Genomic DNA, 27,950 nt, shown 5'->3' with positions numbered 1-27,950 from the left:
GAATGCTAAGTGCTAAGTACTAAGGGGTTCAATATCAGCGTCTTTATAAACTGACAAGCATCTGTATGCCTGCTGATGTTCGAAGTGTTATGTGTCACATTTCAAAAGGCCTTGAATGAATGCTGTAGAAAACTGTGTTCAGACAGGTGCACAGTAGCTGACCCAGACAGAGACCTTCAGAGGTCTCAATTGTGGACATAACAACATGAACCCTTTGAGCAATTCACAAAATTATAAAAGAGTAGCCACTTTCCACGACTGAATCAGGTGGATACCCTGTAGCTTGTGGATGTTTGCTGCAGTTTTGGCTGGCACAAAAGTTAGAAAAGAGGGCTCAAGACTAAAGCTGTTTAGAGGCTTAACAACTGAACATTGATCAGTTTGTTCTTGTTAGAATATTTAGTTAAAAGTGCTAGTCTGGCATTTACAGCATATATCTGCAACAAACTTGAAAGGGCACATTTCACCTTCAAATGATGCACAGGCCACAATATAATGATCATCCCCTGGCACTAGTAAAGGTCTATGAATGTAAAGTAATCACCCTTTATCTAAGACTATTTAATAACTGGACAATGAATGAGAGGACTGTCTGCTCTGCTGTAGAAAAAGCTAGCAGTACAAGGCCTGCTCTGAAAAAAACCCTTGAACTACCATGCCTTTTAATCCTGTTTCTTAATAGAGATAAATTCCTGAAGTGCTTTTGAGGCTTAAGGGAATCAGTACTGTGCTATTGCCAAACAGCAACAAATCCCTGCAAGAGCGGTTGGATAAGCTATGCACTTTTCAAATTTGTCTGATAGGCAGATCGGTGCAGACCTACAATGATTGAGGACTGGTAATGCATGGTAGTGCAATCACTAGGTAAATATTCATTCTCCAAAAGATACTGGCCAAGAAATTACAAAGGCTCTTGATTTAGTTAACAGTGTTATGCAAAATACCACGTAAACTTAAAAAAATCACACTTACGCTATATTTGCTTTAAACCAGGGTTTAATCAATTTTTCTAAATAAGTTTCACGTACTGTGAAGCTACTTTATAAATAATAATAATGTTAATTTATTAATGCTAATAATAATGATAATATGCATTATGTGAAGATATTGATGGGCATTCTCCAATGGTTTTAAAGTGGCAAGTCAAAATAATTGTGTCCATATACTGTCATATATAGTCACATATTTGTAAGCCTTTGTAACATTTATACATGCATGGAATTTTGAAATCTTTTTAATGACAAAGTTGAAATCTCTCTTGCTTCTGCAGCATATATATGTGCAGTGAAAAGGTCATATCAAAAGTAGCTTTAGGGTTTATCGGTATAGCAGTGCCTTTTTTATGTTTCTATGTCTCTGCCTGCAAGAAATCAGCTGTTTCTGTTGTTTTATTTCATTTAGAGACTAGCGGCCTTACCGGAGAAAAGACAGCATTGCTTATTTGATTAAATGCCTTTAGCAATTTATGTTTACTTAGACCTAAAAAAGGACTGCTGCTGGCTGTGCAAAAAATGACTGTTTGAGAATTGGAGAAGGGGAAATAGCATAGCATTGTCCAAGCAAACTCTGCCACAACTAATCGTCTAACCTAGGGTTGTCACAATACCAAAAATCTAGTAGTCGGTATCAATACCATTAAAAGTACACAGTACTCAAAACCAAAGCCAATACCATACACTTTCTGTCACTGTTTTGGTGTGAAGTGGAGGAGAAAAGGAAAGCGTGATTTACATGTAATCTTGACAAAACGTCTTCACTGCCAGCGTACAGTAACGTCTTCCATGAGTTCACCGGGAAATTTCAGACAACAAGAATGTTTAGTTAGTCTGTTTCTTTCTGCCGTTGTTTTTTCGTATAGAACAGGGCTGTTAAAGTTAAGTTAAATTACCTGACGTTATAGAGGTCCCCTTAAACAAGCACGAAAGTTAGCTAATGTCAGCTATTGGAGCTAACGTTAGGCTGTGTTTGTGACAGACAAAGTGAGAGAGAAAAAGACAGTTTGCAGTTTGCAAGTTCCAGGTGAAGTCGGGAAAGCCGTTGCTGTAGATGTAATGTTACAGTAAAGCCAGAGGCTGACTGTGGTTAAGCCTTCATGCACAGCAATGGAGGTGAGGTGCTCTGTTTTCTGTGCTGGTGAGTGTTCTTCTTCTTCTCCAGCATTTAGCGGCAGACTAGAACACTTGTAGGCATATACTGCTAATCATCCTAAATGATTACATCCCCGGTACCTATGGTACTGTAGATCAGTGATTCCCAAAGTGGGGGTCGGGACCCCCAGGGGGGTCGCGAGCCAGAGGGGGGGGGGGTCGCAAGTTGATTTCCAGAAATAAAATAAAAATTTAACTAGTGGCTAAATTTAAAATAAAACCAAGCAAATAAATAAAAGGGAACAGTTCTTTTGATTTTCTTTGACCACTCTGACCCCTGAGGTCATTGCGACAGATTTACGACATATCAGCGACCGAATCAGTTGTAGTAGGTCAGTGTACAGCGCGACTGAATGTGGAGGATGATCGCCGAGTAGCGGTCGCCAACATTAAACCAAGATTGGACTTGCTGTGCTCCAAACACATTGCACATCCATCTCATTAGGCGAGGTTAAGTTCAAATTAAATAAAGTAAGTTATTAAAGTAATGTTATGGCTGTTGTGTTATTTTGTGTTGTCAATATGCTCGTGTTTGGTTACGTCTATAGTGGGTGCGCGGTTGCCCGCAATGTTTATATACGTCTATAGTGGGGGGGTCGCAAGTCACTTGCACCGTTACTTTGGGGGTCGTGGGCTGAAAGTTTTGGGAAACCCTGCTGTAGATAAATGAATACTGTCACGTTTTTAGAATTCATCATCCCTAGTCTAACCACGTCCAGGCATGAAGCAAAGGTTCTAACTGCTCTGAATGACCACAGACTGCCATCATTCAGCACGCTGAACAGTACAAATGTCGATACTACAGCATGCACTTTCAGATTCTTTGAAAGCATTCGGTCCTACAGGAGAAAAGTGATGCAAAAAATGTGCGAGGAATTAAAAAGAGTTTGAATCCTTTCACACATCCACACATTTGACTAATCCCTGTGAAAGTAAAGTGGCTGTGATTGTCAGATTGTCTGTTCTATAAAGTAAAAAAAAACTGTTGGATACAGACAGTCGAAGAGGAGCTTTCAGAGGCTGTAAGATGATCTGATAAGCATGTACTTTGATGCAGAAAGAGGCCTTTACATCACCGCCAAACCTCATAAGGCCGGGGTATCGTTAGTTTGACCTGTCATATGACCATGGTGGCTTAACCAGATTGGACAGTGTTTCTTGGAAGACATATTTAGTGAGAGTTGGAGGTACACGGTCAAAGTATTTACACACTACTTAGACATGGGAGACTGCTGTTTGGATCCCATTCCAGTCACCAATGGTGTTTTTTTAACTGTGACCACAGTGTTTCCTTAACCATTTAATTTAACTTGCCAAAATGTAATCAAACCTTACCTTACCTTTGGCAAATCAGAAAAAGTTCAGAGAACTGATTACTGATGTGTTCCTGATGACAGGGGCGTCAGATCAGAAAACGTTCATATGGTTATTATGGAAGGCAACAGCAAATGACTATAGTTTAGATGACTTTTACGTGCAATTACAAATACACTCAATGTTAGAATAACAAAGTTTTGACCATGCCTTGTGTGTTTTCATGGTGCTTTATCAAAATATATAAAATACAGCTAAAAGGCTTTACTTTGACATGTACCTATTTATAACTACAGTTTTTCGCTGTATGGCCAAGTATAATATTTCTCCTAGGCAACACTTTTATAATCATATACAGTACATCAAGGCGATGTACAACTTCAAGCTCTAATGAAACAGCCTGTTAGAGGTCCATGTATAGCGTTAAACAGCTTATTGACTCATACAGCAGACAATGACGTATTTACCAGAACTTAAAAGGTTTTTAGCGCACTGCAGAGAGAAAAGCCCCCAGGAGCGTTTGGGTCAAGTTTACAGAGAAACCAATCCGTTCTGAAGAGGTCTGTTAGAAATCATATCGTGTAGCCTTAAACATTATTCCAACATTTCTAATTTCCTTTCATCTTTCCTAATGGAGTTAGGTGCCTTTAGAGAATTTTCCCGCAGGCCAGTGTTAGAGATAAGCAGTGTGTCAAAGGTCAGCTTATCCCAGAGCACTCAGCTCTTCATTCTGGTCTCCTTTGGATGTTATGGTGAGTATGCTCAGTGCAAAAAAGCTTGGACATTTAGTAAGACCTCTCACTTCTTTCACAGCAGGAGTGGGAGAAGCTCACCAGGGAGGGTACTTGAGCAACTGAAAACCCTTTTTAAAAAGACAGATCATATTCTTTGACCCAAGGTCTTTTTTTTATATTAACAGAACAGTGGAGCTGTAATGTCAGTTGTACTAAATCAGACAATTTTCATCTTTCTTTCACTTTAATGATATAAAATCTGTTCCGAACTGTAGTCAACTGCTATCCACAACGTATTTCAAAAAGTGAAAGTTATTTATTGAACTTCGACGGTAAATAATCATAATAAAAAAAAGAATGTGAGATTTTCCCATTTCAGACAAGGTTCCTTATGTAAATCAGTGGTAAAAACTTTCTTTGCTTCCTCAAAATTAACCGTACTGGGAACAAAATTCCTACTAAAAGAAGCTGCATATTACTTTTAAAAAGACAAGTATTCTTTATACTGTGTGGAAAGTGAATTACTTTTTAAATTTATCTTTTAAACAAAAAAGTGGACAGGATGTCAATGTGCTTTTTTTTCAGTACAAAGTAATACTTGCAGTCTGACAATGGTGTGGGCCTTTCCCGCCCTTGCAATTGGCCGTGCCACTCTGCATAAAGCCTGGGTTGCGTTAAGGTTCAACATGCTAAATCCCCTTTATCTGTACATGAAACCAAAAACAAATCAGAGGGCCAAAAATCTATAAATACTGTCCCATTCTTAAAAACACAAGCACAAACCTTTCCCTTTCATGTCACACAGTAATTTTGTCTCTCCCTCAACTCTCACGCCAACTCTATGTTGCCAGACAGACAAACACTGGGGCAATAAAGGCCAGAACATAAGTCAACGCTGCTACTAAAAACAAATTGCTGTGAGCAAATAGTAATGATTAATGATGATGCAGATGAGTGTACTGACATTCATCACCTCCTCTCGTCACTATTCTGTACGGCAGCATATTAGGGTCATTGTAGTCAAATAACAATTATGGAGCAGGGGGAGGGGGGTAATATTACAGGATTAAAGTCCTAAATTCACAAGAAAAAAACTTGGATATTCTTTGAGATTAAAGTGGTAAATTTACAAGAAACAACTCACAGATTTATTAGAAAAGAGGTCGAAAAATTCTTTTAAGGAACCACATTGTGTCAGGATTACCACAGACATCACAGCTTACTGTGTATTATGCCTATTATGCCTACTATATATATATATATATATATCTATAGCAATCAGATTTAGCAATAATACCAGCTGGGCAATGAGAGGAAACATTCATAGAGATTTAATAGGAAATCAAACTGAAACGGTAAATGTTGAGAAGACATGTTGCCACCATGTCCAGTTGAGATTACACCTTTGGTCCATGTTCAATGCCTTAAATAGTGTAAACTCAACAACATTCATGTCTTTACCTGAAATATTCACCCTCACAGTTCACTTGCAGTTGCCTTTTCTTGATGGCATCTAAAAATCGTGTGTATTCCTTTTTGTTGTAACTACTTTGTGAATACATAAAATATACATTTAATTCAACAAGTATGAGCCCCTACAGTATGGGATCTTCGGCAGAAGCTGAACACACACTCACATCTATCCAGTGACCTGAGGAGAGAGAACATCAGTAGTGACAATCTAATGTGCTCCCATTCCACTTTAGGGCTGAGGTCTAGCTATATCTTTGCCAGGTATTGACTCCGCTCAACACTGCTTAGTGTCCCAAATTGTGATCCCAGTCTAGATTGTTTTTTGCTGCCTAAGGGGAAGTACGCCAATACAAAGTGGTGAGAAGAATTGCTTTACCCTGTAGCATATGGTGTGGCGCTGTCCAGAATTATTATTAAAAAAGCACCTGCTGTAGTGTTGTATATCATGTGTACTTCATATTGTGTAATTTTGTGTGCAACTCGGAGTACAATCATGGCGATGGTCTGTGTGGGCTTTGATGAAAAGTGACATGATCTAGTAAATTAAAAAAAAGTATGGTTTAGTTGATGAGTTAGGCACATTAGGTACGTTTACATGCACAATATTCCACTATTATTCCAAATATGACAATATTCCAAATGTGATTTAGGTCATGTAAACAACATATTCCAATTGGATATTCCAAAAAAAGGCCTTTTTCTAAATATAGCATTTTAAAACATGGGATATTTTGGCATTATTCAGGTTTTAGAGGTATTTTTGGACATGTATATGGTGCATTCAGTAGTCTGGTTATCACCAGACCAAGCCAAGCTCAATAGATTTGAGATTGAGCATTTGTCATGGGGAGTCTGCTCTGTATTTTCTCTGCACAAGAGGCGTGACCAACGGGCATATTCAAATGACTCTGTACACAATTGGATAGTCCTGCAACCAATCACACCAACAATCCGGGTGACGTATTATAAAATGAATTTCTACGTCACTAGCTGAGATGGCCGAGACTAGGTGGCTAACTGCACATGCTAGCGCTAGCATGCTAGCTCGTTCTCAATGGCAAAACACTGCTACAACACACACTAGTTCACCATAATCTACAAAAGAACTACTTGCATGTCCCTGTTCTTCAGGTATTCCACAAGTCCCTCTCGTTTAGAAGAAGTCTCCCAGCTAATCCTGCCTTGTACTGACCAATGTTGGGGAAAGAGTTATCTAGCTGATGTGATCTTACCTAGCTACTGCGCATGAACGACTCCCTAACAAAGATAGTATAGAAGTGTGATGTCTCACTATATAGCTAAAACAAGTGAGACGTCTTACTCTGTAGCTAAAACAGAGACATAACACACAGGGTGAAAACAGGATCTGCAGCAATGTGCAGTACAACAAAATGAAACCATGCAAACCTATTCTGGTAAAACCTCAAAATTAATTATGAAACTAAAAATGAGCATAATACGCCGCTTTAAAACATCCGGAGAGTATTAGCCAATGAGTGAAAGTGTTTACATTTCAGATAAACTAAAGAGTATCTGCTTTTACTTTCTAAAACTAAGTTTCAACAAACGGAAAACTGCACGCACACACACACACACACACCACAGTGAAATATCCTGTCCAACCCAACAGGGAGAAAATAAAATGTAAATGTTTTCTAACTTCAAACATACAACGTATCTGTGGGTTTAAATACAAGACTAGGTATCCCACTACCATGTAGTCACACTGTACTGACACTACAAGAGGCTTAATTATGCAGCTGCATTCCATACCTTGTACACAACCCTTTCTTCCTCCACTGTATAGTTCTATAAAACAGACATGCAATGAAAGCAGCTGGGAAATGCACTAAACAGCATTAATGATTATCAGTTCTTGTGTACTGCAGGTTTATATACCAAGCCCCACAAACACAATATGGGCTGTCTGGATGACGCCCAGCTAGCTCGTCATTCCACCCTGGTGGCAATCTGCTCTGTTAACAACATCCTTGTTTTCCACCATTTTGCAGAGGAGAAAAGTGACAAGACGAAGCTAATTAATCTCACAATCATCCTGTGATTATTATGCTCTCACTTCCACAGGCGCCACAAGCTGCCTCTCCCCAGGAGTGTAATACATCAGTGAGACGGAACGGGTCGGTCAGTGCAGACCGCCAGCATCAGTCGACTCTCACACAAGGAAAGATATTAAACACAGACAGGACAGCTACTGGCAGTGCAGACTGAGACAAGGTGTTAATTGATTAGGGTGGAATCAGAGCGCTGGGGCCCAGCCAGTTTACCACCCTGATTAGACGGATGAGAGGCTCATTTATAAGCTCGACAGTCACAAGATAATTACTAAAACACACAGTAATATATGCAACGGCAGCTGGGAGCGGTGCCGTGTGGTGATGGACAGGACTGGGATGTGTGTTTGTGTGTGGGGGGAAATCAATGACTTGCAATAATGCTAAGAGGTTGTTAGATAAGCAGCATAATAAGGGCATGTCTCATTCAAACAGAATAACAATCCATATAGGAACTGTGGTGAGCTATTCTTAAAGGATAAGAAATCCAAATAAATTAAATCAGCAAATACTCTAGTATGGCCATCTTTCCAAATTAGGCCACAGCCAAATAGGGACAGATTTACATAAATAAAAGTGCAGGGCAAATTTGTGCTGCCAATTCCATTCAATTTGTGCTCGCTATGTGCGTGTAATTACTGTCTGATTTAGTAAGGCAGCAGCAGCAGCTGCGTCTGGTAGTGACTACTACGTAGGTAGATTCAGTAAATGAAGGAGGAGCTCAGAAGAAAGCCATCCAGGGCTGGGATGAAATCACAAACCTTACCGGTCTATGTAGAAATACTAGGGAAGTAAAATGATTTCATTTATTGAGCCCTCAGTTCAACTCCAACAGTAAAGTGCAATACAGCCTAAACATGTAAATATTAAAATGGAAAAACAATGTATTAACATAATAAGATACAAAACACAAAAAACACTGTCTTTTTGAAAACACAGAGAGAGAGAGAGAGCGAGAGCGAGAGCGAGAGCGAGAGCGAGAGCGAGAGAGAGAGAGAGAGAGAGAGAGCATCGCTGCAGGTCTGAGCAGGCGCTCAAAGTGGAGCAGGTGAAGGGGATGGGATGGCTTTGATTAATGTCTCATTAGAATACCGAGGTAAAGGCAACCAAATGCAACTGATGTCTTATCAAAAGAATGCAATCATTAGCCTGTTCATGCAGTTCATACACATACACACAAGTATAATGAGATGTTGAGCAGAAAACCACAACTCTCTATCCTCTCTGTTTGCTCACTTTATAATAACCAGTTTTCTTACTAACTGCGATAGCAACGCTGGTATTGTTTTTACTTTGTAAGTCTGTGCGTATGTGTGTGTGTGTGTGTGTGTGTGTGTGTTGATGGCAAAATGTGTTCCTGGAGATAATAGCGGAAACTACCAAAGAGGCGGCTTTGAGTACTTTGCAAGGTGTTATGTGTCTGTCCCTCGGTCTTTCGGTTTGTTTGTAGACAGACTTTGTCACCGTGATAGTTTCACAACCACGCTAGATACAGTCACAAAACTTTACAGGTGTGTGGGTGAGTTTAAAATGAAGGCCAAGTTTAATGATTGTTGTCATGGCTGGTGTGACCCCATCCCAACATTGTTTTTTGTCTTTGTTGTCTGGATAACTAATTCATTGGATGTCCCTAGATTGAGTATTTTTTATGTTTCAATATCAACCACAACCTATACACATGCAGTTTTTTGCAGAGGAAGAAAATTCCCACGCAATACTGATCACACTTCTCATTTATCATCCAATATTTTCAATAACACCCCTTTATACCGTAATACACATGTATAAAGTATGAGGCATACTTGCTAAATTGTAAAGTGCACTTCAGACAACAGGCCAACTGGCAGACTGGTGAGCCTGTTTGATCATCAACATGCACAAATCCAGGTACAAGGCACAGAATGTGTGATTTCTCCATTTTGTTTTACTGAAGAACATTTGGCTTATATGATATTGTATGGCAACAGGGGCATGCAATAGATCAGAGTGAATGCATGTTATTGACATATTGGAGTACAAAATAAGGCCTGTGTTTATACACTATAAACAGAACTCAATTCTGACAGATTGTTACATATTGAATTCTTTTTTGCAAGTAAAAAAACTGGAAAAGCATCCAGCAAACAATTTCTTTGAGCTTCCTTGTTCCTTGCTCTATACATCTATTCTAAAAAGTGTTTCCGGTTTTTTTCTGAAAATCATCATCATCCTTCACTTTTTCCATCTTGTCTTACAAGTTCTCCACCTCCTTTTCAATGAGGCTCTACTTAGGTGTGAAAATCATAGATCTATTTTTCGGATGAATTTTTTGCTTCATTTGTGGTTACAGATGAGCTCAGTGAATGTTCACAAATTATGAAAAACAAACATTAAAGCATAAAGCACTGTAAGTAAGCACAGGCATTAACTTTGTTCTTTTTTGCATAATGTTCTTAGAAAAAGTATCACAGCATTCTCCAACATGCTCACAGGGATGGGAATATAACAGTACAATAAATAATTAATAGAATACAAAAGAAAAGTCTCATGACACCTCAAAGCATTGGCAAGAAAACTCTTCAATGTCTCTTTTTGGATCTATGTGAGACTAACTTCAGGGAGAAGAAAATGGATTTTTTTTCTGATGCTTTTGGCAAGGATTTGCTAAAAACTGCAGATTCAAGAAGACCCTCCTCTAGATGCTGGTGAATACAAGGTGTTGTTTAAAAGCCTCTAGTAATTATATACAAAACAAGGAAGAATATCCCTACAAAATATCTGGACATTTCTTTTGCTTTCCCACATGGGGAGAGAGAATGAAAAAAATGAATGTGTTAACTAAATAATACATAATCAAATGCCTATGAGACTTCAAAGCCCTGGCTTGAAATCTACACTCTACCATCTCTTGGGACAAACACGGAAATTGGATGGATATTTTGGTCTCTGACATTCTAGCGCAATGTTGTTGCAACTGAGTGGACTCCTTTCAGACTGTGTATGAAGCAATTTTAGAAAGTGGACAGTATTCACATCACAGGGTCCAATTACTAACAAGTGAGATATTTGGGATAGAGCAGCCGGTGCTTTCGGGCAGCAGTAATACATTTGTTTTTGACATGTACAAGCCCCCAGGAAATAAACAAGGTATTTTTCTGAGCATTTGTTTTTGGATGAATAGTGCAACTAAGCCCTAAAGAAAGCTCACATGCTTTATTGCATTAGTACCAACGGCTGATATTCAAGATTAGCATAGTTGTACAATAGCTGTTCAAGATGCTACTTGAAGCAGCATCAGAATGTCAAAAAAAAAAAAAATGAGTCTACGAATTGGATTGGTTGGGCCAGAACATCACTGCTGACAGTTGAAGAAGCTGTTTCAGACACACTTAAGTGTGGCTTAAGGTATGCTAATGTCTGTCAACAGTTTCTAAGCAACTATTGGTCTGATTGCCATGACATCTGGTATGGACATCCATGGTCACCAGAGAATGAATGCTAATGACTATGGTGGTAATCTGACTTTTCAAGCACCATCATCATTTCAAAATTGCAACTGGTCCAATACATTGGTTTATGGACAAATACCCACAAAAGTAATGACATTTCCTTAACTAGATTTTGCGTTTAGTGCTAATTAGCAAATGTTAGTATGCTGACACAATAAACTAAGATGATAAATATGGCAAATTTACCTACTAACAACATGAATTGTTAACCCTGGTATTGTGAGCATGTTGCCTTGCAGACATTAGCATTTGGCTCAAAGTCATGCGTGTCCAAGTACAGCCTCACAGAACTATCTTATGCTGCATGCACAACTTTGCACACTGTCCGATTAACAGTTTAGAGTGGAAGTAATTCATTCCAAGGGAGAATAACTGGCAGACGGAAATTGACTAGTATCCCCATGTGGCTGTGAACCTTAAATCAGGAATTTATTGGATTTTTTCTAAACTCTGCATTAAAACTGCCAAAGTGGGAAGTGGACAGGAGTCCTGTCATAAACAAATTATGTTGCCTTTATTTAGACAAAAGAAAAGAAAACTTACCTACCACTAAATTCATTTATGTTTTTACAATGTACAGAATATTAATTTAGCCTCCAGTCTCAGACGCAAAGGTGATAGCAATAAATTAACTACCTGTGTTGTTACATGCCTGCCAAAATAACATTTTCCTGCTCTGTGCTAATGTTTACCATAGCACATACATATATAATTGCTTGGAAATACATGTATCCGCTCTAATCTATAAATGAAACAGTTTCCCATTAAAAACACCTCACAAGCTATTTCCCACTCCTCGTGGTGCATTATAAGAGATAAGATGAAGCATGCCGGATTGCATAAATGCCATCTCCCTAGCCCACCTGAAAAGCTTTACTTAAGTGCATCAAAGTACTTGAAAATAAATTAAATTGTTAGGGGGGGTGGTGCATGACAGCTTATCAATAGAAAGGGGGGATTTAGGAGAAGCATAACACTAGCAGACGGCGTTGAGATTCTGCAAATAGCAAGAATGGTATTGCTGGAGTCCCCGACAGATGGAGATTAAAACAAACCTGGCTGCTACATTTCCTGGTTGCTAAGCACCACCTGGAGGTAATGAATGTGTTGTCGGCCTAAGAGGCATACATAACAAGAAGCAAAGTTAAACTGTCTACTCAGACACATTACAGAGTTCAGGTCTGCTGCTTGTCCTTGATATGCGTCATCTTGGTCAGCAGATATGTGCTCTTTAATATTTAAAGAGGTTCCTGGACTTAAACTCTGATGACCAAAACAGAATATGCATACATTAGAATATGAACCAACAGTGGAGAGGTCATATAAATGGGCTTTAAATCAAAAAGCCCCATTATTGTAAGTGTTGGAGGTAAAGACATTCAGTGTCATGCGCTCAATCATAAAAGGGTCTGTACAGACTGTATAGCAAACTGTAAAGTACTTTGAATTTGAATTATATAGAAATCTAGGGGAAAACATCACGTTCTGCTGCGGTGGGTAATGTACAATATGGCAGCTTTCAGCCAGAGTTCAATAAAAGTAAGATGACTCACCACACATCCGGTGGAGTCCAGCTTTCGGTCAGATATGCAGCGGAAGTTGCGGCTGCAGCCTCCGTTGTCTTTGGTGCAGTCTCTGACGGGCCCAAATGAGTCCAGGAGAACCTCCAACGAGTCAAAAGATGAACTGATCATCAATTTCTCTCTGTTACAGCAGAAATGGATGACAAAAACAAGATCCTGGTTTAGTTTTGGGGTCTATTACAGAGAACTGATTTGAGCTCTGAGTTTACAATGCATCATTTATTGACTGTTTATAAAGAATTTGGACCAAATGCCAGATAAACAATTGATCTCTTCCTCTCCTCAAATGCCACTGTACATCATGTTGTTTTGTTGCATTGTTTTTCCTTTGTTGATAGCCTGCCAGAACTTCCTGGAATTGGACCGAAAGTCAGAACCATCCAATCCATCCATTGTGTTTTCACACTAGAAACAAACCAAACCATTGTTCCAAGTGATCTGTACTGAGACCACCTCTTCTGGTCGGAAACAAGGCTGTTTGGTCCGGACCGAGGTCCGGGAGAGGCTTTATTTTTGGTTTGGATCAAACTGGAAAATCCAGAGAGGTACCAAACAAGGTAGATGTAAATTTTGGACCCTGAAAGAACAGATGCGCATAGCTTTAGTATTTTTTAGGCCTTTTTGGCCTTTATTTTAATAGGACAGCTGAAGACATGAAAGGGGAGAGAGTGGGGGGAATGACATGCAGCAAAGGGCTGCAAGTCAGAGTCGAATCCAGGCCCGCTGCGTTGACGAGTAAACCTCTGTATGTGGGTGCCTGCTCTACCAAATAAGCTATCCAGGTGCCCATATTTTTTATATTATCAGTGTTGTACAAACCATTTTATATAACCCTAGAGTTTAAACTGCTGAGATACACCATAGTTTGAGATCATAAAACAGGAATTGTCTGCAAGTAATTCTCACAGTAGTTTGCAAATCAACTTTACAATTAGTCACCACATCACCTAGGTACCTGCACCGCCAATTTGTGTGCTTTTCTGCTGTAACCGGGAAGTGTTTGTTTGTATCACTAGGATTTAATGAATAGTAATTAGCATAAGTATGCATAACAGATATAAAGATGTCTCATCTCCACTTATTGAGATCTAATACATTGACACTGCTTAAAGGTGCCCTGCCACACAAAAACAAAAACACACAAAAAATAATTTAAAGACAGTATGTCAGGTCCATATGTGTTTGTGTTATGTTGTGAATGTGAAAATAAACTGCTACCGCCTCTGTCGGCTCTAGCCATGGAAAAGAAATAAGTGGAGAAATCAGGCCAATTACAAAAGCTAGTCAGTCTGACTAACCAACCAGTCTGGGTTCTAGGGGCAGACGGCGTCACCACATTTAAGAGTAAACTTAAAACTGTCCTCTTTGATAAAGCTTATAGTTAGGGAGTGAGGAGTTGCAGCGTTCGTCTAGACCGGTGGGGGAGGGTTTATAGCCGCAGACACAGCACCCCTTCTCTTCTTCAAAGTTGTCAGATTTATCTGCCAAACTTTATAGAACTGGCTCAGGTTTGCCTTGCACCAGCTCTTATGTTCTAATGCTGTTATAGTGGATTTAGACTGCCGGGGGACTTCCTTTGACACCCTGCGCCCCTCTCTCCTCTGTCTTTCCCTCTATTTGCATCAATGTCCCAGAAATGCGTTTTACTAACTTAGCTCTGGGGAGCTAATTCCCCGGAGTCTTTATGTGTTTGTTTGTTTTTTGGCCAGGAATTTTCCTTGGATTAGGTTGGCACCTAAATCTTGGTTGGAGCTTTTGCCATGTCCCTGGTCCGCACCCTGCTACGCTCTACAGTGCCCTGCTACGTCCAGCTACGCCCTGTAACGCCCTGCAGTGCCCTGCTACGCCATGAACTACTACAACTACTATTTCTAGTCATAGTTCCACTATCTTTATTTATGACTATAAATAATCCAACCGGCATCTTCAGACACCGCCTATCAAGAGCCTTCGTCTGTCCAATGTTTCTCCTTAAAAGAAAGGTGTTCCTCCCCACCCTAGGTTTTTCCCTAATAGGAAGTTTTTCCTCGCCACTAAATTCTTGCTCTTGGAGGAATTACTGGAATTGTTGGGTGTTTGTAAACTATAGTGTGGTCTGGACCTACTCTATCTGTAAAGTGTCTTGAGATAACTCTTGTTATGAATTGATACAATAAATAAAATAAAAACTGAATTGAAAGTATTGACAAAAATAATTACATTTCCCGGAGCACAATTGTTACTTCATACCACACATGGTGTCATTTATAAGTTATATCACCACCAAACAAGCTTTGATTCCGAGCGAAATTCAGTATTTAATTAGTAATGCCTCACTGTCAGCAATTTGCTTCCAATAAAAGTGATTAAGATATCACATTTCTGTAGATCATGTGTCTGTGGAAACAAAAAAGAGGAACTGTCAAATTGCTTCCTGAACATTCTGCTTTGAAAGACATCTGGTGACACCCTGCTCTCTTTTTTACTTAATGGAGAGATACCAATTTTCATGAATTACAAAAAGCTGCATGTTTAATTCATTCTGTGTAATCATCATGAGAAAAGCTATGACTTTTCACAGCACAATTGCTATGCAAAGTAAAACACACCATGAAATCATTGCTCTAACCTTGCTCCGAGCAGTCACTTTGTGTTGCTGTGATTTCTGTGTTTCCCATAAACCTTTTGCAAAGTTAATAAGCAGATCATTCGACAGCAGGACAACAGTATAAGCGTGTGTGGTGAAGATGAAGAACAAAGCAGAGTGGACCTTAGTTTTTTTCTGACAGAATCAAAAAATCACTGAGTGTGCTTCTCATTATAAACAAGAACTTGTGTAATAGCGTTGCTATGAACCTCGTTATCCTGACGACCTCTCAGGAACTCACTTTCGTTTTTTTCCCTCAACTCCCCGTACTCCCGTGCTTTCCCAATGAGAAAAGACAGCGAGTTTCCTTCCCTTTTACAGTCAACTTGATGTTATCTTACAAACCAATTTTTCTTTCATAATTGCCCATTGCTTTGTTGTCATTTATTCAGAGGGGACCTATTGAACAGAGCCTCGGCAGATGATGAAACTCACAGCAAGAGTGAATGCTAAATTATTCGGGAACTGCAAATTACAGTCAAGACACATCCAACAATTGTGTGCAACACAATATACCAATAAATATCACACAAAACAAAAAAGCCACATATAATGCCTCTTTGATGAAGCTACTACAACATTCATTAACTTTATAACCCAAAATCAAACCAATTTAGAGGTGGTGGACCGATTCATCATGCTGCCTATTTGCTGATTTTAGAGCCTTACCAAAATAACTTAGTTTTGTCTAAAAGGTGGTACTAAAGGAAAAATCATGGGGTCATCAAGACTGTTTATTCCAGGGCGCCTAGGTTGCTCACCTGGTTCAGCGTGCGCCCCATGTATGGCTTTGTCCTTACCGCAGCAGCCATACTTTCAATTCTGACCTGCTGTCCTTTGCTGCATGTTATTCTCCTCTCTGTCCCTTCAAGTCTTAAGCTGTCCTGCCAAATAAAGCTCTAAAAATACCTGAACAGGTGATTTTGCTTATTCTGGCTGATTAGACCTTGCTCTGGTTGAAGGTGGGCCGGAGCTTTGATGGGAATTTATTACGTCACAAATGTCATCTACCAATAAGAATGATGAAGCTATCATTGTCCTGCCCAAACAGGTGCAACAAGGCTGACAGGAGACTCAGGGAAATGTAAAGCAATCAGTCTAAACACACCCACACGGTCCTGGGAAGAGGTCCAATCCGCCAGAATAACTAAAAAACACCTGTGTGGGTGTCCAGGGCCTTTAAAAAATGGTTTATTCCTTTGGAATGATAAATGAAGGATAAACCCAGCTATAGTCAGTAGAGAGATAGTCTTGCATTGACAGACCTTCCTCCTCTGGCTAGTCCACACAGCATTCCGGGATGGGAGGAAAAACGTGCTTTGGTTTATTGGCATTTCTTTAAACCAATCACATTCACCATTGGCGGTGCTAAGCCCCTGGCAGAGCCCCGGTGCAGCTGCAAAATAGCCTCGGGAAGGAACTTGTTTTGGTGGAACATGTGTACGTTGAAAAGTTGTTTTGCAACAGAAAATTCTGACTGCACAGCTGTCTGGATTTACCCTGCAGAGATCTGAGGAGCAGTTAACACTAGTCCTCACTCCACCAGAGTTTAGAATTCCAACACAATGAAAGTGGACAGTAACGGACATCCGGCCAATCATACAGTCCATTTGCCACTTAAAAGTACCACCAAAGGTTTAAATGCCAAGTTATCCCCTACGATTTACTGTAATAACGGTTGGTTATTCAGCTCAGAGTGAGAAGTTGAAATTACCATTAAAAAAGAACTGAAAGAAACCCTGATTTTTATGTAAAGGTAATTCTCAAATGCTTGCTTTAGTGTGTGCGATATGTGCGTGTGTGTGTGTGTGTATATATTTACATACATATATACACACATACATACAGTACATATATTTTTTTGACTATCGAAAAACATGGACTAGGTTCTCCAGTCAGTGGCCAATGCCGCTGGGTCTGATCTGGAGTTTGTCCCCGGGTGTAAATGGCTGCCCACTGCTCCCTTGAGGGATGGGTCAAATACAGAGAATGAATTTCGCAACATGTATGTGACAGTAAAGTACCTTTACCTTTTTATAAATATGAATTAGCATTAATTTAATGCAGAAGCACATGTGGAAATGGAATATTGAGTTTTCAATTAGTGCAATTTGTCTCCCAACTTTAAATATAAGGAAAAGCAAAAATAATACATGTTTGTAACCTCGAAGATAGTCTTCTGTTTACAACTTCAAGGCGATGCTGCAGAAGCACATTAAGAAGACAAAAACCAAGGCTGGTGCTTCATTCAGTTGTAACTGACATGACGCCAGCTAATCAAGGGAAGAAAGATCAGGAATCATCGCTTTTAATCCATCTGCCAGGAAGCAAGACCGAGCGACAAATGATCATCAAACATGGGGCAACAAAGCTCAAATGCAGAGTAAATCAGCAGCTTCGAGATGTGTTAGCAGTGTTTCCTTGTGGCCCCTGGGGAAAGCTGAAAAGTGTTCATCAGATCCTTCATCAGAGGGAAATTAGTTATTTACTCAGCGTCTTGAAGAAAGCTGCCAAATGAAAATAAAATGGAAAAAAGAAGGGGGAATTGGAATGTGTAAACATAGAGTAGGGGGATAGAAATTTGGAAAACCATGCCCAAAACAGAATGAATTTACGGAAATATGATTCAGTAGTGCTGACGTACCACAGTATGTACTCAAAAAAATCATCGAGTGCAGTATTTGTCACATATTTAAGTTAAGAGGTGGGGATACAAAAATAATGTTTTCTATATTTTTCTGCTCAGTATTTCCATGCCTCTATGTATCAAAATTGATAGAATTTTGAATAAAATGTATTTTAAATAGTGCTGTCAAACGATTAAAATATTTAGTTGTGATCAATTGCCTTAATATCATAGTTACCTCGAAATTAATCACACGTTTTATCTATACTATCCCAATATTTATTTTTCATTTTAATGCTCTGATCAACATGGAAATGGGCTCGCTTTGTGCAAATGTTTTTTTATTGAAAAAATGTTCAATTTCACACGCAAGAGTCTCACTTGAAGCAGTCATTCACACTTAAATAATCAAATAATTTCTCACTCAATGTATCACTGTCCATCAATAAAAGAGTGAAAAAAATACTTTGACAAGGGGGCAGAGAATTTGAATCAGCTGTGTGCTTGCTCATCAAGTGGTATTTCAGACTGGACGTGCTGCGATGATAGCTCAGTTCACAACAACACACACAAATCACTTTGGTTTTGTTAATGGAACCATTTGGCAACTTTTAAAAGTAAACTTTCAATTCAGAATCTTATTGGCATCCATTTCGGCATCTCGCGCTCGCCATCCACTCAAAGCGTAACGTTACTACTCTCTGGCCGGCTCGCAAGCCCAAACAAGTGTGCGCACAATGCATGTTGTTTTGTTTCCGGTCTAGCTAGATCCGGTGTAGTGTTGTAGTTTTTCTAACGTTACTAGTTGTTGCAACAGCGTGTGAAAAAAACTACAAAGTTTGCTGGGCCAAAAAGAATGTTAATCTTGCAATTAAAAAATTGACGCCATTAAAATGGGTTTGGGTTAATGCCGTTACTACCGCGTTTAACTGACAGCACTACTTTTTAATGACCAAAATTGTTCTTTTATTTCCACATTTTTATATTAAGCCCCTTTATATTGTAGTCAGATTCATTTGTAAACCCTTTGTGCAATTAAAAAATGAGACAATTGTAAAATGTTAACATAAAAATAAACATACAGTATATTAGTCCAAGTTTTTGGAATTCGGTTGACCAAGAAAATCAAAGTGAGGAACATGAACCAAAGCTCAGCTTAAGGATGAGACTGACCTTGAACATCATTTGGGAAAGACAGCATTCTATATGATTAACTTGTCTTTTACAGATTTGTTTTCAGACGTGATGTTTTGAAAATAGTATATTAAATAGTACTGCATAAAATAGTTAATGCATATAGCATCAAAACACAAACAAAGAGCTGTTGCCAATGACGAGACAGTGATTAAATGTAGAAATATGCATGTCAAATATAAAAGAGAAACATATGTAATGTTCTAACGTAATGTAATGGTAGAAAACTGGTAAGCCAAATATGCACCCGGCACCACGAGGAAAGAAAAGGGGGCTTTTCCCCCTCAGTTGTATATTCTGTTAAAATGTACAAACACAACAACACAATTGCTTTTACAAGGTCTCCATGGCGTCTTTATCGCCAGGGGCTTTCAACTAACAATGTAATCCCATTTGGCCGATATTTGACACAAAGAGTGACCGCTCAAGCCGTCCTCTTACTTCATTCATATGTCCATGATTTTAACTCCCTTATAAAAGCCAGTGTGCTGAGCTCTGACCACCGCCGGTAGCCCAGTAATGCGATTTGTGTACATGTCTTTCGACAAGGCAGCTGCATTATAAGAAGCTAGAGCAAGCTAGATTTGGACATGAGTGATTGAGAATCGGATAGGGGAGAGATGCATGACGTCATTTTCACCTGAGGACTAGGAGTGCCCAGGTACCTCTATCATTACAGCGCGTGAGCCCTCAGAAGCTGACTGACATGCCCTTACAGTTACAGTTTAGTGATAGACATCCTAGTTAGACATAACTTGTGTAACAAGTTTTACAACTTTGACTTTGACAAGTCAGAAGTATTTAGTAATAATAGACAAAAATGGACAACTTAACTGCTTCAAGAAATATTCGCGAGTACTGACCGTGTTGATGCAGCGGTTAATGCCATGTTAGTTTTAGCCTACTTTATGAAGAAAAAAAATCTACACTTCACAATTTTTACCTGACCCATTAGTCAATTTACCATGACGTCGGCCCTGGCGAATTGTATGTTTCTTCGAATTCTGTTCTTTGTTTTTGCTAGTTATGATGACCACAATTGTCACTGCTGACTCAAAATTTAAATATAATGAGATATAATGCATGTGTTACATCTGTAAATTGCACCTGTGAGAAACCCCACACACTCCTTTTGATAAAAGGGTTGAAAAGAAACATTTTATTTCATAGTATTCTTGTTGTACGGCTACTTCATATCTCAGTTATCTGAGGGCTTGAAATTAGTCACTGGCAAAAAACTCTTTGAGTTAATGAGAAAAATGATGGGGGATATTCATTTGAGCGAGACTAATTTTACCTGACATCATTTTCACAGGGCAAATAACCATCGGCAAATTAGGGCAGGATCTGACACGGTTGTGCACACTCACTTGTTGACAGGGCATGTTCCAGCATACACTGAAAGACAAATCCCACTACTAATTATATTAACGTACCTCCTCTCCCTACCTAATCCTGTTCTCGCAGACTTTATGCTACAGCATAATACTGTCACACCAGATGCAGTCACATTAACTCTGGTGGTGATTCATGATGCTGCTGACCACTAAGTAGGTTAACAGTATATAGGTCTGTCCTTCACAAAGGTATTAGTAGATAGTAGTACACCTAGTAGTCTATGTTGATGATATTTCATTTCCAGTAATGTTCAGGGGCTGCTGCTCAGAAATAGTAAGAAATAGAATGGAGTTGGGACACAACATAGTCAGATTCAGAGTCATGGTAGCAGACTATAGAGGTAGCAATTAGGAACATAAATGGTCTCAGTAGAATCCATTATCCATATTTTTATATTATTGTGTATCTGTGTCAGAATGTTGGCCTCGTGGTAACATTGTACATGAAAGGGGAGGGGGGGTTCCAAAACAAGAAAACCAAACTTTATCTAGAGAGGACATTTTTCTAAACATCCAATCTTTAGTTTTTGAAATTACCCGGTTACAGACCAAAGGAGGTGCAATACAAAAAGTTAGGGAGTGACAAAAATGACAATTGAAACAATAAAACCATTTTATCTCCCATTCATAACATGGCTGCCTTATTATGAAGATATCTTTCGTTCTGGACCAAACTTCTAGAGCGAGCAACATCCCCATCCTTAAGCCCGCCCCTTTGCTACCAAAGCAAAACGGCTAAATAATTCTTTTGTGTCACTGCTGTCAGCTGAGTCCAGTTTAATACTGCAGCATTGTTTTGGCTCACTTGCGGCTCTCTCTGCAGCCCAGACACAAACACAGTCATTGCACACTGAGCAGATTTTCTTCGGAGGAGTTATGAACCATTTAAACAATCGAAATCCTCTTCATAGCTTTGAACAACCAAGTAATTCTTCTTATTCTCCTATTTACTGTTATTTTTCTGCGTCTTCATAATTGATTTTGTGTTAGATGTTAGAGTTTTATTACCTTCTGAATCATGACCGCTAAAACCTCTGCATCAACCTCACAGGGCTGCTTAATACTCACTGCAATAATAGTAAAAATATATAAATAAACAAAAAAACAAAAAAAAGCTGATTAAGTGAGAATACAAATCAGTGAGACAGTAAGTGAGTAAACAGCTGCCTTCTGGGGGATGACGAATGCAAAAGATGGTCTTGAGAAATATTTATCATAAAGCCAATGTTTTGTTTTTTGTGTTGTGAGGATTCATCAGAAACAACACAATACAAAGAGGACAGAGACTGCTAGTGATATTTCAGTGTAGCAATGCAGAGAAACTTGCTTTAGTGCCGCTCAGTTTGATGCAGCGCTCTTAAAAATCCTGCCTTGCTTCAAAGCCTTATGGAACCTTTTATTTCTTTAGTAGGAGTGTCTATCAACATTTTATCAGAAACATCACCACAAGAAAGTAAGAGTGGTAAGTGGTGCCAGTAAATGTCATCTCACCGAATGTCCACCGCGTCCTCCGTAACTGTCATGTCCGTCTTGCACTTGGCTGATGGGTTGATGGCGAGCTCGGCAGGTGGGATGACAAAGCTTTTACTCAGCGGCAGCCACATCCCTTCCCCTAAGGTGTATGTGAATCTGCAGGACAAGAAGGGTGGAGTAGATGAGTGAGGTTACAGGTTTTTGGCTATTTAAAGGGTCATTTCATTATTATTTTTTCAACCTGGTCCCTATATTACTATGTTTTCTTTGTGTAAGTCATTGACAGGACCAACAATCTTTGAAATTGGTCCAGTGTTAAGTGTAAACGCTGTAACCAGCAGCCACAGCCCAGGCTGCATTGTAACCCCTGTCCACTAAACATGCTGTTTTTGCCACTGAAAGGCTCAAATTATTATTCCTTTCAAATATCAATGTTTTTGCTGCATCAGGGATTTAGAATAATGGCATCAAGTTGTTTAGAGGTTATTTGTATTACCTTTTGAGCAAAATGTATCCTTTTTGCCGAACTCTACCTTGAGGAGAAGGACACTGGGTGCGAATGGATGTGATACATAGCAAACTGGAAACCCTGACAAAAAAGGGCCAAAAGGAGTTTCCACTGAGACAGAACAGGGCCATAAATCTGTAAACAACAGATGTCTGGAACAAGAGCTTTTAAAACAATTCTTTATTTGTGAGTCAATGAATATCATCAATCTTTAAACACTCTGCAGATGAAATGTAGTACTCCCAACTTTAAGCTAAACAGTGCACGCTGATTAAGATCAAATGCATTATTAGCGCTGATGAATTATGTATGAATACGTGAAGCACAAAAGAGGGGAACTTGTTAATTAAATGGTTAACAACCATTTTTGTGCAGACTAAACACATTTCTTCATTCAGAAATTTTCAATTTGCATCTAATGAATTGCTAACTTAGCATAAGCAAAAGAAAGGGCAGTGGATTGTGGGGACTGCATGCATTACCAGTCACTTTAAGAACAGACTGATTAAACCATTGTGGAAATGGAACACTTAATTACATCCACCCAATTACTCCCTTTGTTTCAAAGTCAAGTTTTCTCTGGATCAAAGTGCTGCTGTTCTTCCATTTATTGTCAAACATTTTCGGTTCTAGGAAGTTATTATAAGACTATTAAAATGGTAATATTTCCGTGTTATTTTCCAGAAAGCTGTTATAACCAATCACATAAGTCATTTCACCATCTCTCATGGGGGTGTGTACAGCACGAGTACTAAAATTCTCTGCGATGCAGCATGACATATATGGGTGACCATAGGACAAATTAGCAGCCTCTTAACAAGTACTACTTTATAATGGACAACTAGGGACTGGTGTGCTGCTATATGACTTATTTGGTTCACCCTAAGAGAAACTGGAGGTGGAAAACACTAAAAGTTCCCGTGAGAAAATAGTTGTTGAGTGGAAAACATGTTTGCAGCCTCAGAGGAACTCCCCTCGGCTAATACTGTGCAATTGGCAAACGCTGTGTGTTTGAATGCTGACTCTTGACATTTATCTCCTCTGACACGGGAGAATTTTGCACGCATCCTTGAGTTTTCTTTGTTACATTTTATTCTCTATACCTCTGAGATTCCAATTGCCTCATTTGCTTCTGTGTTTAACGGTAATATCTGCTTTGGAAAAACATGATGATGAGTCCTTGGCTCTCCAAGCGTTCGCTAATATTCAAGGTCTTTTTCCGGCGCCTGAAGCCGACAGGGTTGCTTGGCGAAGTTCAAAGCTAGAGGCTAAGAGCTTTAAATTAGAATGGATGGCTGGAGCAGTCTGAGGACAAAGGCATTTTAAACTGCACGGCTGGACAGAGTGAGAAGTGAAAGACTTCTTTCAGAAAACCTAGCATGGTGGGCAATGTAGCAAAGCACTTCCTGGAGATATTAGCAAGATGCCAGCCTCCTCTGTCTGTTTCTACCGTAAAAAGACGATGCTTACAGCTGGAAGGCAGTAGCAAAAACAGTCTTCAGTTGTTTTTGCTGCTGAACTGTCATGGAAGGACTTGTAATGAAGGCAGAAGCACATCCTCTGTTAGATCTGTTCTTTCTCAAGCCAGGGAACAAGTGATTTTGGGAAGAAGAGCAGTAATAAACCTTGTTAGGAACTTCTGTCACAGAGAAGTACTCTGCTGTATGTTTCTTTGGGAAATGGCTCCCAATGGATGGCAAGCACTTCTGTTCTGGAACCTGCTGGGAAATCCCCTTATGGTTGAACAGTTTGATGAGGCTGTGATTATCCAAGAGGTTTCTACCTTTGACTGTAAAAATTAATGGACAGAGCATGTGTGATGTCACACATTGGTTTGTGGAGATCTTCTATGCATCTGTCACTGCCCAATGTAAGTCGAGTGCAGATTTGAGTTGTGTTTCCACTTCAAAGTTATCTATGACTGTTTGATTGCTAACGTTAGCTCAAAATGCCATTCAAGTGACAGCCTTTGTTGTGTTTTTAATTGCTAGCTTGTAGCTAAGCTAACAGCCATTTCAAAAATGTTTTAGCTATCTAAGATTGTTTGAATTTAGCTCAAAACACCATTCAACTGACAATTTTGTTGTTTGATTGTTAAATTGTAGCCATCAGTGAACAAACTTCTATTTTTTTTTCCTGTTATGACAATATATAGACAGAAATATCTCGTTGGGTAATTTTCGCAAAGTGACGTATGCGCGACTCAAATCTGCCCCTGACTTACATCGGGCAGTGACAGAGTTGTCAAGTTTGCCGTTACGGGCGCAGCCATCTTGGTTGCGGATGTGATCATTTTCGATGGGAGGAAGGAGTGATGAAGGAACGGAGGACCCATAGACTGTTGGGCGGTTTCTGACTGTGACGTTAGCTGACACACTGCGTACACTCTATGTTACAAACTTTTACTGCCTATCTGGATTCAACTGCTGTTGAAAGCTAGCCTACACAATTTGAGTTAGGTTTTAAATATATCTTTGTCCCATTGTTATATTACATATAAGACAGGCCGCTAACTGTCAATCAGATCATAGCCATGTCCTAAAACACCCCCTGCTTTATCGTTGATTTTAAAATCAACAAGACCATTATTCAAAAAATTATCATTCTGTGTTGCAGAAGACTTAAAACTAGCCATTGAGACCATATAATTGTTATGAAAATGTTTATTGAGGTAATAAATCAAGTAAGAAGTGGGTCACTTTCTCATTGACTTCTACAGAAACCAACCCTTTACAATAGCACGTGTTGCCCCCTGCTGGAATCCAGATAGAACGCAGGTTTAAGGCACTTCCGCAGCCAAACCGGATGCTTTGCCTTTTAATATGAACAGTCAATGGGAAGAACCAGTCATTATTTTCAGTAAGGACCAGTAATAAAGGTGCCCTGCCACACAAAACTGTTATTACTTGCATTTTTTAAATGTATGTTAGGTCCATATGTGTTTGAGTTATGACGTGAATGTGAAAATGAACTGCTACCTCCTCTGTCAGCTCTAGCCACTGAAAAGAAACATGAAGGGAAATCAGGCCAATTACAAAAGCTGGTCAGTCTGACGTCAAGTTGCCTGAGCTCATTACTATTCATGAGCTCGCCCTGATGCACTGGGTAAAGGTCTGAGTCTTCCTGCATGCTTTTATACCACGCTAGAAAGGCTTGAAACAAGGTAACCAAGGCATTTGTTCAACAAAAAATGTTACAGAGTCCATGGTACAACTTCAGACATTACCACAAAGTAATGAAATGCGAGTGGCAGGGCACCTTTAAAGAATGGTCTCAATGAAATGGTTACTATGGTGACATCATCACACAAATAAAATTGGGTTTTGAAAAAATAAATGGAATATAAATAGAATAAAAAAATTCTCAGCATACTGTGGAGGACAATATGTGTGCGAGACTGTTCATGTGATCACACTTTTACACGTTGTTATTGCCCCCTTATTAATGGCTCCCTTCCAAATGAATTCTTTTTTCCAATTAATTCCACAAACATGTTGCTCTAATATTAATCAGAAAACAATGATTATCTGACCTGAGAGGAAATGAAGTGCCTCAGCATTTCCTATTTGAGAATCTAATCTACATGACACCTTTGAAACTGACAGTTGCAGCTACAGAAGGCATTCTGCAGCCACAGCTCATGATCCTTCCTTAATCATGTGAGTGAGAGAGGAAATCAAAGCTTATGTACCAGAACTATTAAGTTATTTGACTGTAGATTCTTTTGAAGAGCATGCATTGTACAACACGGAGAATGTAGTCGGAAAAAATAAAGTTTTTGTGAAGTTTTCCTTACCTGAAAATGCGATCAGAGGGCTGTTCTCCCATCACAAGATCAAAACCGCGCTGAAATATGGTGTAAGGCCAGGGACTTGCATGGTAAAAAGAATAGATCAGAGGAAGAGACAAAAAGGAGGAGAGAGAATAAAACTGCATTAAAATCTGAGAGAAAAAAGTGTTAAATTTTTCAGTGTTCCGATCCCCTTTATCTAAACCCGCTAAAATCATAAGCTTTGTTTCAGTGTCTCACTTCAAGTCGTGCCCGCCTTCCAGAGGCCCACGAATCACAAGCAGCATTACAATGTGTGTTCTGTGTAAACATGCTGATTGAAAAGTGTGTTCTGCAGCAGCTGACATGCAATGTGACTTTGGCTTATATCTATCTACCAGGGGAGGGGATAAAGAGAGGATGACAGGATGAGACAGAATGGGAGAAAGAGACACAGAGAAGGGGCGAGAGACAGAGGGTGATGGAGAGAGAAGACGATGAAAAAAAACAGAGACAAAGAGAGAGAGAGGAGCAGTGAGAGAGCGATACTGATGCCAAGAGGCAGAAGTGAGAGAGAGAGAATGATGGAGATTAATGGGGAGTGGCAGCTCGGGGACTAAACAGTCTGCAAAGTGAGAGTGTAAGGAGGAGAAGTGACAGAGGCCCGATGTCATTCTGAGCAAACTCCTTACGATACTGTAAGCAAAAAGAACATCGAGGAAGAGGGGAGCTGCTTCCATGCCTCAGGCTGTGGTCATTAAACATTCAAGTCACCCCAGGGTGCCTACTCTGTCACACAGTGACAGGGACACAAGGAGAGCACCATGGGAAATGAGATACAGAGGCGCACAGTTGGGTGGGCTAACAGGATAATTCAGATTTTTTCAAACATTTAGACCAAAAAGATCCACATTTTGAACATGAACTGAGGGCTTCAGTCAAAATAGAGAAAATGGCATGCTCTGTCTGCTGGTGATGCCACAGACAAGAATTAGTACTCTTATCATAATTTACCCGTACCACTAATCTTTACTGCATGATTAAATGTTTTAAGGTGAAAGTAATCAAAGGATTTTGCAGCTATTCAGCTGGTCAGTTTTACTGATAATACAAGATGGGTTTTAAGCTATAGTGCGTAGTTTCTGTCGCCCCCATGAGGAATTCTAAGTAATGACATTAAAACTGTCAGTGCGTCCACATGATACAAGCCTTCCGTGATCGCGCACGGCCCTAAGTTTCTGCGTGTGAAAGATGCCGGACGTCACAATGTTCTGAACACAGCCATACTGAGAAATACAGGGAGTTGCTTAGCTCTGTATCTGACTCTTGTTTGTTTGTGAACTTTGGGTTTTAGGTTTTAATTGTAGAAATGATTTTCATTGGTCATTCAGTTGTTGTTTTCTTTTTTACCTTGTTTACTTTCGGTGGGTTTGGACTGTATTGTTAGAAATGTTTATCCTGTGAGGCACTTTGTGACGTCTGTAAAAGGTGCTATATAAAATAAACTTATTATAATCATCGTCATCATCATTATTATTATTATTAT

The 27,950-nt window shown here is 39.4% G+C and overlaps 1 protein-coding gene and 1 long non-coding RNA gene across 6 annotated transcripts in view; one reads left to right on the top strand and one right to left on the bottom strand.

Annotated features, from left to right (window-relative positions):
- LOC116701032 (astrotactin-1) overlaps positions 1 to 27,950 on the bottom strand; it is a 372,813-nt gene that overhangs the window by 211,309 nt on the left and 133,554 nt on the right. For all 5 annotated transcript variants that reach the window (XM_032534569.1, XM_032534570.1, XM_032534571.1 and 2 more), the window contains 3 exons: positions 26,432 to 26,506; positions 22,146 to 22,283; positions 12,782 to 12,932 (listed from right to left, as the gene is read on the bottom strand). In XM_032534569.1, the coding sequence (XP_032390460.1) occupies positions 12,782 to 12,932; positions 22,146 to 22,283; positions 26,432 to 26,506 (364 nt within the window). The remainder of the gene's footprint in view (positions 1 to 12,781; positions 12,933 to 22,145; positions 22,284 to 26,431; positions 26,507 to 27,950) is intronic.
- The window catches only part of LOC116701036 (uncharacterized), a 20,291-nt gene continuing 8,699 nt past the window's right edge, over positions 16,359 to 27,950 (top strand). The window contains exon 1 of the long non-coding RNA XR_004334794.1: positions 16,359 to 16,626. This is a non-coding gene — a long non-coding RNA (uncharacterized LOC116701036). The remainder of the gene's footprint in view (positions 16,627 to 27,950) is intronic.

This window comes from Etheostoma spectabile, chromosome 13 (genome assembly GCF_008692095.1).
Source record: "Etheostoma spectabile isolate EspeVRDwgs_2016 chromosome 13, UIUC_Espe_1.0, whole genome shotgun sequence".
Taxonomy (NCBI): domain Eukaryota; kingdom Metazoa; phylum Chordata; class Actinopteri; order Perciformes; family Percidae; genus Etheostoma; species Etheostoma spectabile.
Note: the sequence above shows the minus strand (reverse complement) of the source record. Positions and strands in the feature narration are given on the sequence as shown.